Below are 14,193 nucleotides of genomic sequence, written 5' to 3'. Positions count from 1 at the left end.
CAGTGCTGTTATGCTATCCATGCCTTGCCCAACGCCATGATCCAAGGTACCCAGAAGGCCGCTGTTCATCATTTATGAATGCTCGCTGCTCGTAGTCGTCGCTGCTGCTGCTGCTGTTTTTGCCGCTGTTGTGTCGACGACATCCCTCTTGGGCTCCGGTGCCGCCTCCGCCATCTCCCTGTCCTGTACTCTAAGCTCGGGCGAGTTGAGCACACCCCATTCCCTGTCTTTGCCTTCTACGGCCACACCCCTGACTTTGCGCAGCGCGCGCATCAGGCCGTCCAGTTGGTTCCTTTCCTGAACGACCATGCCTCGTACGTAATCCCGGATGAGACGTTTACCCATATGGTCGTGCATGCTCTGCCATCCCGCCAGCTCAGATGCCACAGTCTGCTGTGTGTACCGTAATTCTCGCGACAGATAGTTAGCCTCCTGTCTCGAGGCCTTTGCGCGCTCTTCCTTCTCATCTTGCATGCGTTGTCGTGTGTCGTCCAAAAGGCCGAGCGGCCACCTGGATGGCCGGACGGCGGCGCTGTAGTTGCGATCTGCTTCTCTTTTGGCAGCTTGTATCTGGCTGATCAGAGTCGTCGGTCGCGATAGAGCGGACAAGAGACCCTGCACAGTGGACTGAACGCCCAGCAACGAGGTGTGGAGGATGACCTGAGGGTTCTTCTGTGTGGGCGTTAGGGCGCGAACATAGGACTCAAAGGCGTCCATGTGTGTCCTGGGCAGGAATTTGAGGGTCGAAACTGCTCTGTGTAGGAGCACTGACGCATCATACATGTCTAAACCGAGTTAGTTGGTTGGCCAGAACGGTCATGCTGCTGAGGAAGAGGACGCCTCTTACCCGCTGCGGCGAGGCCCACGCTGTTGGCTCGCCGTGTGACAGACTTTGTCGAGTAGCTCACACCCCTGACCATCTCGCGCGCATGATTCACAAATTGCTCAACCTCGCGCATGTCCACAACCGGTTCGTACTCGTCCCTCACGCGCTCCATCCGCGTCTCGGCCTTGAGCTTTGAGCGCTCGCGCATCGTGTCTAGTTGCAACTCAGGCACCAGAAAGAACTCCCACAACATTTCATGGGTCGCAAAGGTCGGATGATTCAGTAAGACCTTCAGTGCAGAATCGGTCTTGGCGTGGATATCGCGCAGGATGGCTCTCGACGGCTTCGAGGGAATCTGGAACGGTGACCGCGTATCGGTAGCAGTGGGCAGCCACGAAGCTGGGCTTTCCTCCCCTAGGAGCTGTATCAGCTGCTCAAAGTCTGACAGCGACCTCCTGCTGGACGTCACGGTGTAGCTGTCGCGATCCGTGGGCACTGCCGACTTGAGAACGAGCCTCACGCTCCCGTCCTCCACGAAGAACGCCCTCACCACACCCGTTATCCGCCCATCCTTGCCAGGGACCATTGTGAACAGACCCAGGTCGTCTATACGGTTGCGAACATCGTCGTCTTTGGCAAGCTCAACTGCCGTGAGCCCCCGAAGCTCCTTCGCGGCAGTGTCGACACGAGGGTCAGCAAACAGCACCCTGACCATATCATACCTGCCGTATTTGCTTGCCAGCATCAGCGGGGTGAAACGTTTCTCATTAGTCGCGTTCACGTCTACATCGCAGTAGCGCAGAATCATCAGGGCCAAGAGAGGATCATTGATGATGTGTAGCAAGGAGTTGCTCTTGTTGTCAACGTGCTCCTCAATGTGAAGGGGTTCCCCGTCATGCTGCGCTTGTCGCGCTGCGGCCAGCCCTTGCTCTACCATGTCGTGGTAGTTGGAGTGATCATAGGAGCGACACAATGCAAACAGAGGCGTCTGCCCGTTCTTGTCTCGCTGTCGCCACGGAATGAGGTGTCCAAGGCGGTCCATCATCCATGGAGCGTTGAACAAGTAGTGTCCGACACTGCGTCCCCAGATATCTTGCAGAGCAACATACCTGATGAGCTCCTCTTCGCTTGCCCCATCCGAGATGAAATTCCAAAGCGTGTCCAAAACTTCCACGTTGTTTAGCTGAACAGCAGCACTGAGCAACGTCACATTCTCGCTGTTCATGTCGACTAGGAGGTTCGCTAGTGGATAGTACTCGTCCAGAGTCAAAAGATACTTCAGAATAGCTGGGCGCCCGTTTTGTATCGCCATCATTGGGATCGACTCGCCAAACCCATCATTAGTTTGGGTCAGGCGCTCAACTGAGATGTCGCCCTCCAGAGCGCTGCCAATACTCGCAAGGCTTGCTGTCCGCGAATGGAACGATATCTCTGAGCCACTTGACATGCTTCGAGTGTCCATCGCGACACGCTTCACACGCTTAAAGGGTACCGTAGGGCTTTCATCATTAACCCCGGATCCAGACTGAAACGGAAAGACATGGCTGAGCCCGGATCCATCAGAGAACGAGTCGGGTATCGTATACGTCCACGAGGATCGGCGTGCATGACCGTTCGGTATGCTCCATGACACCGAAGGTCTCCTGGATCTCGGCGACTCGGGCGACTCATGGCCCTCGTGCAAGGCTGATGAGCTTGGTTCGATAATGTTTCTCAGGTCATGCATTTTGCCTTCTTTGGCGGCATCCCATAACGCCTTGTTCCGTCGGCTCGCACGTCGCAACCCTGACGAGTCCATGGCCAAGTACGTCAAAACCGCCTCAAATGTGCTGACTGCGTATCCCAACTCGCCACTGTCGACATCGTCGATAAAGATGAAGCTGCGGATATAGGTAAGGCGGGCCTGAAGATGCCGTACTTGAGACCTGATGACAACGTATAGCAGCAACGACACAAGGGTGTCTGCGTTCACCGTCATGATCGCTTTCTCGGACGTCGCTTCAACAGCCTTGTCGTTCGGTTGGCGCTCGGTGAGCTGAGAGACAATCTTCATGGTCGACAGGAGGAGGTCCATCATCTCTTGGGGACTCATGGCCGCCATCATCTTCCTGAATTCTTCCACCGCGGCGCCGAGCTGGATGACGAGGTCATGTTTGCCTGGAATGCCCCCTTCAATGGCGATGCCCAACTGAGAGATGTCGATGAACTCCATCTGTCTGATTTTGGCCTCTAGCTCCAAGTCTTCGGGTCGTTTAAGTTGGTTTAGCTTCGGGAATACCAGATGGTGCACGTTTTCCGTGACATATCGCTCGATGAGTTTTTCCACCAGAGGTCCTGTCAGATCGGTCGTCGCACCTAAAAGAGACAATTGCTGCTTGTCAACCCCCTGGAAGAGGTCAATGGCCGCCGTGACTGCCGATTCAAGCGATGCCCTCATGATGACCTCGTCATCATCTGCATAGTAATCGTTCTGGACAAGCAGGGGTCGGTCCCCTGCCTCGGTATGTTTCGAGACACTATTGGATCTCGCTTTTTTCGTCGCCGAAGCAATGGGCCCTTCAGGCATCGGATCTGGTATGCTCTCGGACGATGGTGGAGGCGGTAGCGGTTTCTGAAAGACGTTTGTGAATTCGAGGAACAGCTTCTCCAGGCCCGGGTGCATCTGTCGCGCGATCATGGGAAAATGATTCAGAAGGTCATGGAAGCTTTGAATTTCCTTTTTCTTGGGTATCGAGTCGACTTGCGAGTCGGGTTTGACTGCCTTTGCTTGCTCCGATGCTCTGCGCTGCCTGGTGCTGGAGGACAGTACGGCAGGTATGATCTTGACCTCCTCCCACGTCCCGACGAGAGGTTTCGATATGAAGTAGAGGAGCCATTGTCGGGGCTCGAATACGTCCGGGTAGTAGGTGTTGTCGCTGAGGACCTGTGCTTGCGCCAATGATTTGAAACCTGTCGACGAGAACGTCAGCAAACATGACCTCCGCGCATCGCTTCCTCGCGCCTACCCTTGTTACTATACACATATGAGTCCTTGATGATGACGCTTCTCCCATTGACAGTCAACAGCTGCTTGGCCTTGCCCCTCACCTCCCTTAGATTGGGCACGCCATCCTTGACGCCTGGGCCGGTTCCGGGCGGCGGGATGCGCAGCACATGGCTGGCTAGGAACTCCTCCGAGGCGATAACCTCGTTTGAGGGCGCACCACTCTCGGTCTCGCGATGTGTTATGAGGACATCCGTTAGCGGGACGAGGAGGATGTGGTGATGGACTGGCGTGCACTGGGCGGCTACCGAGCTCTTAAAGAAGGCGGCTAGGAAGGGGTTGAGTGGTTGCATTCATTCGACTTGCTCGGCCGTCTTTTGGAGCGGTTCGAGGCCCGAAGGTGGGCAGTTGGCAAGGTTGAAGAGCTGCGAAGACTTTTGGTGACGGTGGTGGTCGAAGATGGCATTAAATGGTCAATCGAGGTCTGCCGTGCGCGACGTGCGGGTCGTGATCGCGGAATCTTTGGCTGGAGGTATGACAATGTCGTCGGTGACGCGATCGGTGATGGAGATCAGTATTTGCGACAGAGGAGGATAAGCAAGCCGAAGTTAGGGATCGCGAGGAGGGAATGACAGTGGATGGCAGTTGAATGTGTCTTATCTTTGATGTTGACTTCATCGCAGTCGCTAGCCTAGTTGTACGTAAGGTACCTTTGGCATTCGCAAGTTGTCGATCCGCCCTTGACGCTTACTGGCCACAGCTAGAGGGAGGTACCTTGGGTGGGTACCTTACCGTCCTGCCCAGGTCTAGCGGCCAGCCTTCCAGGGGAGCCAAGTCTAGTCCCTGTCAATGTCGGCTGGAGCTTGGGCTGTCCGCTGTCCCGACTGGAGGTCGGATTATGACTACCCCCGACCAGACACCCATTGCCATCACCAGATCAGCACAGAACATAGTCACTTCAGCTCCTCTCGGACTGATCCAATAATTTTCATCCGCTGTCAATTCATACTGTACTAGCAAGTGAGACGATGTGGTGTCTGTCATGTCCATCAGATCAGATGTCTACGTTCGCTGTCACCCAATTCATCGCCTTTCCCATCGCAGCTCCGACGGCTGCACTGGCCTGGAAAACAAGGACGTGTAATCCGTCTCAGGCACCGTTCTCGATCCGTCCATTGTGAAGAACTTAAACTCTCGGATCAGGGTGGCGACAATAACACTGAGGTTGAGGTATGCGAACTTCTCCCCAATGCACCGATGACGCCCCGCACCAAAGGGCAGGTAAGGACTTCGCGTGCCTTTCGAGATGGCAACCTCGTTCGCGTCGTCATCTTGTTCTTCTCCGCCCGCTTTCGTACCGTCCCAGCGATGAGGATCCCATTCGTAAGCATAGGGGAAGAACTCGTCGCTCAGCGCTGTGACGAGCGGCGAGCACAGCAGCGTCTTGCTCGTGTCGAGGATGAAATCAGTCCCCGGCACCGGCATTGGCTTCTTGACCTTGCGCAGTACAGAATGGATGGACGCGTGCACCCGAAGGGTCTCCCTAACGACGTTGCGCAAAAGAGGTAGCTTTTCGAGGTCTTCGTACTGCAATGGCTCAAGCCGCCCTCCATTGGCCAAGTTCTGTACCTGTTCCTGGTATAGCTCCCCGGTAATATCGGGACGAGACGCCAGGTGGCATATAATCCAGGTGATGGCGGACGAGGAAGTGTGCTGTCCTGCCATGAGCAGCGTGATCATCATATGCGCAATCTCGTGATCAGGCACCGGCGTGCCATTCTTGTACGTGCAGTTCATCAGGTTCCAGATCATGTCGAAGCCTTCTTCGCCGCCGCTTTGTCGACGTTTGTTGATAATATCGATGTAGATGTCTCGCATCCTGTTTCTGGCCGCGTCGCGCTTGCGGTTGTGTGGTAGCGGCGCCCAGGGCAGTATGAAGTTGATGACGGAGAATCCCATGTCCAGATCGTGATACAAGCTAGCGAACTCGGTGGTCAGTTTTTCCCGCACCTCGTCACCTTGTAAGGCTCTTCCAGCCGTAAAAATCGTAATCTGTGAACATGTTTGGCTGACGTCGAAGGTTCCAGCTTGACCCCTGAATTGGGGCGCGCTTGTGACATAGTCCACCACCTCCCGCTCGATGCGTGGAACATGGTCCTTGAGGGCCTTTTGTGTAAGCCCAAACTTTACAAACTTCTTTTGCTCCATGAGTTTCGAATTCGGACAGTCGTAGACGACATCGGATCCAAAGACCGGGGTCGTCAGGGGGCTGTAGATCTCTTCGGCGCTGAGGTCGGAGTGTTTGGCGTTGAGGATAAACTCGTTTCCGTCGATACCAAAATAGCAGGTAATGTTTTTTCCGAGCATTTTGAAGGTGAAAACGTCGCCAAACTGCAGAGTGTCATCTTTAGCAAGTGGCCCCGCGGTTAGGATGGTTTGGCAAAAGCCAGCGTACCTTTTCACGGTTCTTAGTGAAGAAGCTGTAAGGCGCCAGTCCATACTCGATTGCATTGCCAATGAATGGAATCCAGTGGAGAACAGCTGGGGGGTCGGATTTGCTTCGAGGCAGGAGTTGGCGGATGATGTTGACGACGAATAGCAGAGCGAACGCCGAGGCGGACCACTGGACGTATTTTACAAAGCCTTCCATGATTGGAGAAGAAGACGAAAGTACAAGTTTGGTGGTCTTTTTGGGACTTTTGGAGGCTGTTCAGTACATGTAACAGGCGGTTGCATGCTCGCAACACAGAAGACGAGAGCGTGCCGGCCCCCCTTTATACACGCATGTAACGACACACACGATAGACGAGGCAGGTTCCAGCATGCAGGCACCGGGGTTTGATGACAATTCATAATACTATGCTTGCCCGTCATGCTCTGAGAATTTGGTATTATCTGCATCGCCTAGTCGTCGTGTCTGCTGTAAGGCGAATAAGCAGCGTTTCGTGTTCGTGATCGCGTTCGCGTTCGTGTTCGTATCCGTAGTCGTACCCTGCTTCATACTCGCAGAGGCTTCTAAAGGTTTTGGATTTGGCTCAATGCGTACAGGCAACGTACATTGAAGTACTTCTCATTTGAATTTTCAACAATCGAAGGTTCATGGATTGCTAATAATACCTAATTGTCAATACACCAGACAGGATTGTACTGCATCATTTCTCAAACTATACTTGAAGGTATTGCCGCGATTGATAACGAGTCTGATCACTTATGGCCTCGATTCGATTCTCGGCTCTCAATGTACTGCCTACTGATCACGGTCCTTGTCTGTTAACTAACTAGGTTTTAAACTGAAGGTTACCCTGTACCGCAAGACCGCAAACATAGAAAAGCACACTTGTGACATTGCTCATTGCCCATTTGATCTCTTTGGAATCTGAGATTCCCCAGTAGTTTAAAATCTTCCCTAATCAGCTTCAGATGTCTTGGAAGTTCTGTCACTGTTCCAACGCTTTGCTCGCCAAAAATTACGTCGAGGCTACCGTCCACCATCTCCAAGTCGACATGAAGCCGGTACGCACCTGAACAAATTGCCACTTTTGGAAGAGACCTCCAATGCTCGCGTCGTCATTGGCTGTTCACGCTCGTGCCCGCGCGTCGTCGCGCTATGACAGCCCAATCAGAGCGCGTTGCCACTCTTGACCAATCACGTGTACGAGAAACCATCGCGCCCATTCTGGTACGCGCCGCGGGTGCGGCTGTGCAATTTGAATACCGCGTAGGCCACGAGTACCCTTAGAGAACAGGCCCTTGGGCCGTTGGCGCAAGCGCTCGTCCGACGTGAGAGGCGGCTGTTACAGCGCAGGCGCTCGGCTCTTTGGGATGTGCTCAGTCTGGGCCTGAGGCTTGGCCATGCTAGGGTCGCCTTCAGCTCGGGAGTGTCAAATGTTTCGAATCAGCGTGGTAAATATAGAAATATCCATATCGCACGGCACTACGGAAGGGGATGGAATCCAGAGCCCATCGGACGACCACTGACCAGTGTCAACAGCACCACGTCTTGTCATCCAGCGAGGACGCGTCGGTCGTCGGTCTTGATCGCAAAGCGCGCCTCACGCAGACGACATAGGCCCGCGACTGACAGTGCTGTGGGAGATCGCGCAGCAAAAGAACGTGGCCTGTTGTCCAAGAAACGAAACACGTCAAAGCAACGCCAGGAAACATTGTCCCCGTGTAGTGGAGAACCATGCACAAGGCGCATGGAGATGACTCCAAGGCGAACTAGAGGGCCACTCAGGAGGCCGGGACGTGCAGCCACGGCCGCGACCCCAGATCCGCACGTCGCACTGTGCATGCTCCCTACCGCGTCCGTGAAGAACAGTGCGCGACCGCGATGGGCGCGTTTCACCTCAGATCTAGTCGTAGATCCGGCGCGCTTGAATGATTTGCGATACAGGGCGTCTGGGAGAATCCGTTGGATGGGACTCATCCACGCATCATGGGGCCCAGGTCGGCCATGGATAAGAAGACCTGTCCTTGCCATTCTGGCTTCCAATCATCCTCAGCATCTTTTCCATCTGTTCCCTATTCCTCTGTGTTTGAGAAGAAGCTACGAGACTGGCTCTCGTTTGCGTTTACATCTTGGTCATATCGTTGTTTGTTACGTTTGACGTTTTGAGAGCAGGTCTCTCTTAATAATCTAATCAAGCCGCCATGTCTGTGTAAGTCAGCCCTCACCTAGGTGAGACACCAACCAGTCTGGTCAATGCTAATATCGTACAGGTACAGTCAGGAAGGTGACTTGAGCTTCGACTTTGGCTATCCCTACTCGTCGTTTGAACTCCCTGCCACATCATCATCATCACCAGAGCTCATGCCGGTCATGGACTTTGCCCTCGATCCCGCCTTCCTGGACGTGGACGTGGACCTTGACCTTGACCTTGCGTCCGGTTACCAGCCTTATATTGCGCCTGAACAAGCACACAGGCCTCACACCCATACTCGTTCATCATCGCGAGCATCCACCTACTCCTCTGCATCGACAGTGGACTCGACGTCAGACTCTGTCTGCACACGCCTGTCCACCCCTCCTCGTGCCAGCCCTCCAGTCCACCACCATGGTCCCATCCTTCTGCCCAAGATCCGCTCCCAAGATCAGGATGTCGATACCGCTCCACCAAGACACCATCACATCTCTGCGCACAAGACTGCCACACCACCTCCCGCACCTCGTCGCGTAAAGACAAGGCGGCCTGCAGGAAAGCACGCCAGGAGCTACACTAACCCCGAGACCCTGAGCAACATGGCTGCCTTTGCCCACATGTCTTTCTCCACACCAACGCCACAACCCCAGCAGCACCAGCTGGACCACAGCTTCTCACATTCGTTGCTCTGCTCGCCTGCCAGCTTTGCTCCCGATAGCGAGACTCCATCGGCTCGTCGCAGCATCAGCGTCGATGCCGCCGCACTGAACAAGTACGGCTACCCGACGTACCGTCAGGCGCCTGTGATCCAACAGCCAGAGTTCACCTTCCCGTCGGCCTATACGCCCGGTGCGCCCTCTCCCCTCGCCGTGGGTGCTGCTACGGCCAGGGTCACCCCTGAGTCGACGCCCTCCAGTGTGCTCAAGACTTTCCTCACCTCTCCCAACCCTGCTGCCTCGCTTGTAAGGACCATATCTTTCCCGCACAGAGACCCCAACATCAAGCACTTTTGGTGGGATGTTCGCAGTGTGCGGTCATGGTCCAGCTTTACTGCGTCAACGATCCTCTCCCTGCCAGGCGCCTCCAGTCTAATGAGCACACCAGTCCCCGCTACCCTGCTGCCCCAGCCAGCCATGTCTGCTCGGCACCCGGAAACTGAGGCTGGGCTGCACAGCATCTACGCATCCTATTATCTCCCCAAGCTCAACGCGGCACTTGCCCTGTCGTCTTCTTGTCCCCTGCAGATCACTGTGCCTTCAGCCAAGAAACAAATGGCTGGCGCAGAAGACCTCCTTTTCGCGGTCAACCCGGCAGGCGAGTCGTCCACGGCTTCCGCCATGTTTGGCGGCAAGCCTTCAGCTCGTGTTGTCGGGCTGGTTCGCACCTTTGATCGCTTCAACACCGGCATGCGCGTGGAGGGCAACATCAAGAGAGTTGAATACCTCCGTGGCCTAGCAGCTCTGCACTACGCTATGCGAGAACACGGTTGCCGATACGGATTTATCCTGACCGAGATCGAGCTCGTCGTTGTCAGGAATGGTACCGAGGCCACTCCTTTCTTTGGCGATCTCGAAGTCGCCTCTGTCCAGCTGGCTACATCTGCGCCATCCGAGTCAAACATGAGCGAAGTTCCTCTCACCGCCTGTCTTGCTCTCTGGGGGCTTTGTCAGATGGCATCTACCACCAGCAGCCCCCAGCCTCCCCACGCGCATTGGAGGTCTGAGATTGGTGCGCCGGCGGAGGGTACACGCCGCAAGGCCAAGCCGAGAGACTCATGGATGCCCGCGCCCCAGCTTGCCGAGAAGCGGGAGGCCAAGAGAACTCGGGGTTGGATCTGGCCCGAGGACGCCATTGGAAGGAAGGAGATGGGCCGAAGAGGCGTGAGGTACAACGGGATCTAAGTAGGGGCGGGCACCCGACGAGAGACGACTGGACGAGTGATGAAGATCATGAGGATGAAAAGAAAGAATTACGCAGCAATGTCAACAGTCAGCATGTATGATCATACCATTTTAATAATGAATCAGGCAGCATATTTACGCGCCCAGTGACATGTGTGAATAGTATCCGTACCCGCAAACAATTTCGTTTTCGAGTCCTCGAAACTTCATCACCCCGAACCTGACACTGACCATCTGAAACCTTGACACGGCCACGACAATACAACGAGATTTGTCTGCCAGAGCTCCACGCCTGTTCTGGCCGTTCGGTCTAGCTTTTAGACGAAACAACGAGAGCACGGAGCGGGACGTTCCGCTGGAGAATTCGGACAGAGGGGGGATATATTCCCGCCTGGGTGATTGGGGCGGGTGAATGCCGGTCGAGCGGAGATGGTAGATTTGCGACATTGCCCTGCATGAAACCGGCACCTGTGCCGGAGCTCTCTTGGCTTTCCTGCGAGCTCGAAGGTGCGATGTACCGAGTATGGGCTGAAAAGGTCGGCATTTGAGTATAAGTACGGGGAAGCATGTCGAAATCTGGGGTATCGTTTCCGTCCGTGGGTCAACCTTAAGAGACGGCAGCACTGCACCTCGACCGAGCCTCAAACAACTTGAAGCATCGCAAAAGACCGGATTCCAAGATGAAGTTCACTTCAGTTTCGGCCCTGTTCCTCGCGGGCCTGCACGCGGCGGAGGCCCGGACAGCCTACTTCTGTGGCGACAGCACCATGGCAGCCCGAGGCGCCAACGATGGTGACACTGACGGCTGGGGTGCCTACATTGGCAAGTACCTGACCATCCCCGCGGTCAACAAGGCCATTGGTGGTCGCTCAGCACGCTCGTACTGGAACGAGGGCCGCTTCCAGGAGGTGGCCGACCTCGTCCAGCCCGGGGATATTGTGGTCATTGAGTTTGGCCACAACGACGGCGGGTCCCCCGAGAACAACGACAATGGGCGATCGGACTGCCCCGGTGCGGGCACGCAGACGTGCATCTCGGACAAGACGGGAGAGAAGGTGTACACCTTTGTCTTCTATGTCATCCAGGCGTCCCGCCTCTTGCTGTCCAAGGGCGCGACCGTCGTCCTGAGCTCCCAGACGCCCAACAACCAGTGGGAGACGGGCACCTTTCAGGGTGCGCCCAGCCGCTTTGTCGGGTACCAGAAGACGGCCACGGACGCGCTGAACAGCCCCGATGTCACCTTTGTCGACAACTTCCAGGCTGTCAGCAACCTGTACCTCTCGCTCGGCCGGGATGCCGTCAACGCGTTCTACCCCAACGACCACACGCACACGAGCCCCGAGGGTGCCGATGCCATTGCCCAAGCGTTTTCTGGTGCCGTTGCGGCGGGTATGAATGGGACCACGAGCTTGACGCCTTTTATCAAGTGAGCGGTCAAGCAGAGTGAGAGAGGGCACTGCTCTGATATATATATATATATATATATATATATACAATGAGTAAGCGTAGCAAGCATCTATGTATTCCGTCTGCTCAGGCATCAAATTAAAATGAATGCTCTTTGGATGATAGCATTTGCAGCATGGTTCGTTCTCGCCAGCAACTTGAAACACTACGTTTGAATTCGATGCTCACTTCCGACCCTGGTAGGCGTCAGGCTCGGATAAAATTCACCGTTCTGCTGACCGGGGATATGCTGTGCTCGTTGAATGTGTAGTACAAGCAAGGCGTGAGTACCCGACACATAGAAGAAACGATAGCCAGACCGCATTGTTGGCCAATGGAGACATGTCAGAATTATCGTGCTCGTCCTGAGGCAGCACAGGACCAACGTGCGTGATCATTTGCATGCTTGCTAGGAGTTGAGTCTGGTGTCACAAATGGCAAGGCTGCCACGTTTGTCTGAATTTGAGTGTGTGGGATCTGGACGCCTTCAGGGGGGTACATAGCGAATGATCACTGGTAGGTAACGAGCCCAGACGGCAAGCTGTCGTTCATCGGGCAGCAAGAAAGAGGATGGATCCATGACCGTGATTTATATAAAACGACTCGAAGAAACGGCCAGCAAAACATCAACACCATCTTTGTCCACCGTGCTACGGTTACAGCCAAGCAAGCACTCAGCGCGTAGTGCATGGGCTTAGTTAATGGCAACAGGTTTTATAAAACTCAACAACAGCGCCTTTGCGAGCTCCAGTCACAATGACGACCACCATATCCATACTCCACGATGCGATCGAACTTCAGAAGCTGCACCGGCAAGACCTGGAGAAGATGCGGGATAGGGTCCAGAGCCGACTGGAACTTGCCATCGACTTGGACGGCCACTTGGAGCTGATTGTGAGCGGGGGTAGCTCAGAGGACTAGGAGAAGCGAAACGAGGAGACGCTGAATCTGAAAGAGTCCATTCACCAAGCCGAGTGGCAGCTGGCCGACATTGACAGCGCCATCCGAGAGTGCGAGGAGGAGATTGATGAACTCGAGGAGCAGAAGAAGGAATTGGAGGCGAACAATAGCGGATAAGGGCGATGCGTTTGTACTAAGTACTACTAGCCCGTCTTCCAGGTCGGTGCTCTCTTCTCGAGGAACGCTGCAACGCCCTCTCGCTTGTCTGCCGTACCAAAGGCGAAGTAGTATAGACTTCTCTCAAACTCATCGTCGCGGCCAAGATCATCAGCTGCGCAGTGTCAATCAGCGTAGTACAATTTGCTGTGATCGTGCACCAAGCCACTTACCTCTCTTGATAGCCTCCTTGGACAAGGAGACGGCCGTGGCACTCTTGCCTGACAACTGCGTCGCCACCGTGAGAGTCTCCTCCAGGACGGTCCCAGGTTTGTACAAGCCAGCCACGAGTCCAGCAGCATGGGCCTCGGGGGCTTCGATCTGCTTGCCCAGTAGGATGACTTGCATTGCCTTTGAGCACCATGTGAGTCTCTCGCACTTGGCAGATTCAACCGGTAGAGTTGCTCACCTTGAACTTGCCCATGGCATTGGTCAGTCTCTGCGTGCCACCGGCGCCGGGCAAAAGCCCGATGCTGACTTCAGGTAGCCCGAACCGAGCAGTGTTGGAGGTAAAGATGATGTCACACTGCAGTAAGGCCCGTGTCAGTTTCACGTTGCATAAGGCAAGGGGGCCAGCTGGCAGGAAATGTTCAACTCACCATCAATGCGACCTCGAAGCCACCTCCAAGCTGCGTGGCGGAGACGAGTTAGTCAATGTCGTCGAAGTAGTGGCTACATGAATTCCCATGGATCACTCACAGCCATGCCCTCAACAGCGGCGAGGATGGGCTTGCGAATCCCAGTAATACACCTGCAAAGGTCTTCGAGATAGCGACGCTGCCGTGCCGTTTCAGCGTCGAGCTGAGAGATCTCCGTAATGTCCGCTCCAGCTATAGCAAGTCAGTCACTGGCGGTCCCTAGGAACCTTGGAGAGCTTCCATCCCAAGGGGTCTTCTTACCTGAGAAGAAGGTGCTGCTACCGGTAACGACGATCACTCTAACCGAACTGTCCTTGGCAGCCGCGGCGAGGCCTTGGAGCAGTTGGTCGATGAGGTCCTGCGAGAGGGCATTGCGCTTGGTTGGCCGGTTGAAGGCCAGGACTCTGACGCCATCCGAGGGTGTTGATATCGTCACAAGGGCGTCTGCCATGGTTGTGTGAGAGACGTCTAATCGCTAACAAAGAAGAACAAGACGCCGAGGTCTTCTCCCAAATGCGTGTTTGCTTGCCAATTATTAGTTGCTGTGTTAATGCTAAGGGGGGGGGGGGGGGGGGGGGGGGGGGGGGGGGGGGGGGCGGCGGGGGGGGGGGGGGGGGGGGGGGGGGGGGGGGAGGGAGGG

The 14,193-nt window shown here is 55.2% G+C and overlaps 6 protein-coding genes across 6 annotated transcripts; 3 read left to right on the top strand and 3 right to left on the bottom strand.

Moving 5' to 3' along the window:
• Positions 1–72: 72 nt before the first annotated feature.
• J7T54_003784 (uncharacterized protein) lies at positions 73–4,162 on the bottom strand (the record flags this gene model as incomplete). Its single annotated transcript, XM_051510126.1, has 3 exons — positions 73–785; positions 848–3,775; positions 3,832–4,162. The coding sequence occupies 3 exons, from the start codon at positions 4,160–4,162 to the stop codon at positions 73–75; spliced, it is 3,972 nt and encodes a 1,323-aa protein (XP_051358928.1).
• Positions 4,163–4,892: 730 nt separating this feature from the next.
• Positions 4,893–6,459, bottom strand: J7T54_003783 (Eburicol 14-alpha-demethylase-like protein; the record flags this gene model as incomplete). The annotated part of the gene is made up of 2 exons (XM_051510125.1): positions 4,893–6,200; positions 6,265–6,459. 2 exons carry the CDS (start codon positions 6,457–6,459, stop codon positions 4,893–4,895), a joined length of 1,503 nt encoding a protein of 500 aa, XP_051358927.1.
• Positions 6,460–8,462: 2,003 nt separating this feature from the next.
• On the top strand, positions 8,463–10,353 carry J7T54_003782 (uncharacterized protein; the record flags this gene model as incomplete). The annotated part of the gene is made up of 2 exons (XM_051510124.1): positions 8,463–8,470; positions 8,532–10,353. The coding sequence occupies 2 exons, from the start codon at positions 8,463–8,465 to the stop codon at positions 10,351–10,353; spliced, it is 1,830 nt and encodes a 609-aa protein (XP_051358926.1).
• A 680-nt stretch (positions 10,354–11,033) lies between these two features.
• On the top strand, positions 11,034–11,783 carry J7T54_003781 (rhamnogalacturonan acetylesterase; the record flags this gene model as incomplete). The annotated part of the gene is made up of 1 exon (XM_051510123.1): positions 11,034–11,783. The coding sequence occupies one exon, from the start codon at positions 11,034–11,036 to the stop codon at positions 11,781–11,783; it is 750 nt and encodes a 249-aa protein (XP_051358925.1).
• A 772-nt stretch (positions 11,784–12,555) lies between these two features.
• Positions 12,556–12,876, top strand: J7T54_003780 (uncharacterized protein; the record flags this gene model as incomplete). The annotated part of the gene is made up of 2 exons (XM_051510121.1): positions 12,556–12,693; positions 12,781–12,876. The coding sequence occupies 2 exons, from the start codon at positions 12,556–12,558 to the stop codon at positions 12,874–12,876; spliced, it is 234 nt and encodes a 77-aa protein (XP_051358924.1).
• A 26-nt stretch (positions 12,877–12,902) lies between these two features.
• Positions 12,903–14,004, bottom strand: J7T54_003779 (uncharacterized protein; the record flags this gene model as incomplete). The annotated part of the gene is made up of 6 exons (XM_051510120.1): positions 12,903–13,030; positions 13,089–13,266; positions 13,325–13,441; positions 13,515–13,544; positions 13,615–13,745; positions 13,815–14,004. The coding sequence occupies 6 exons, from the start codon at positions 14,002–14,004 to the stop codon at positions 12,903–12,905; spliced, it is 774 nt and encodes a 257-aa protein (XP_051358923.1).
• Between the last annotated feature and the right edge of the window lie 189 nt (positions 14,005–14,193).

The sequence above is a fragment of the Emericellopsis cladophorae genome, assembly GCF_022114955.1.
Source record: "Emericellopsis cladophorae strain MUM 19.33 chromosome Unknown NODE_83_length_74590_cov_113_560211, whole genome shotgun sequence".
Taxonomy (NCBI): Eukaryota; Fungi; Ascomycota; class Sordariomycetes; order Hypocreales; family Bionectriaceae; genus Emericellopsis; species Emericellopsis cladophorae.
The sequence above is the reverse complement of the archived record's forward strand: the minus strand, read 5'-3'. Positions and strand labels throughout refer to the sequence as shown.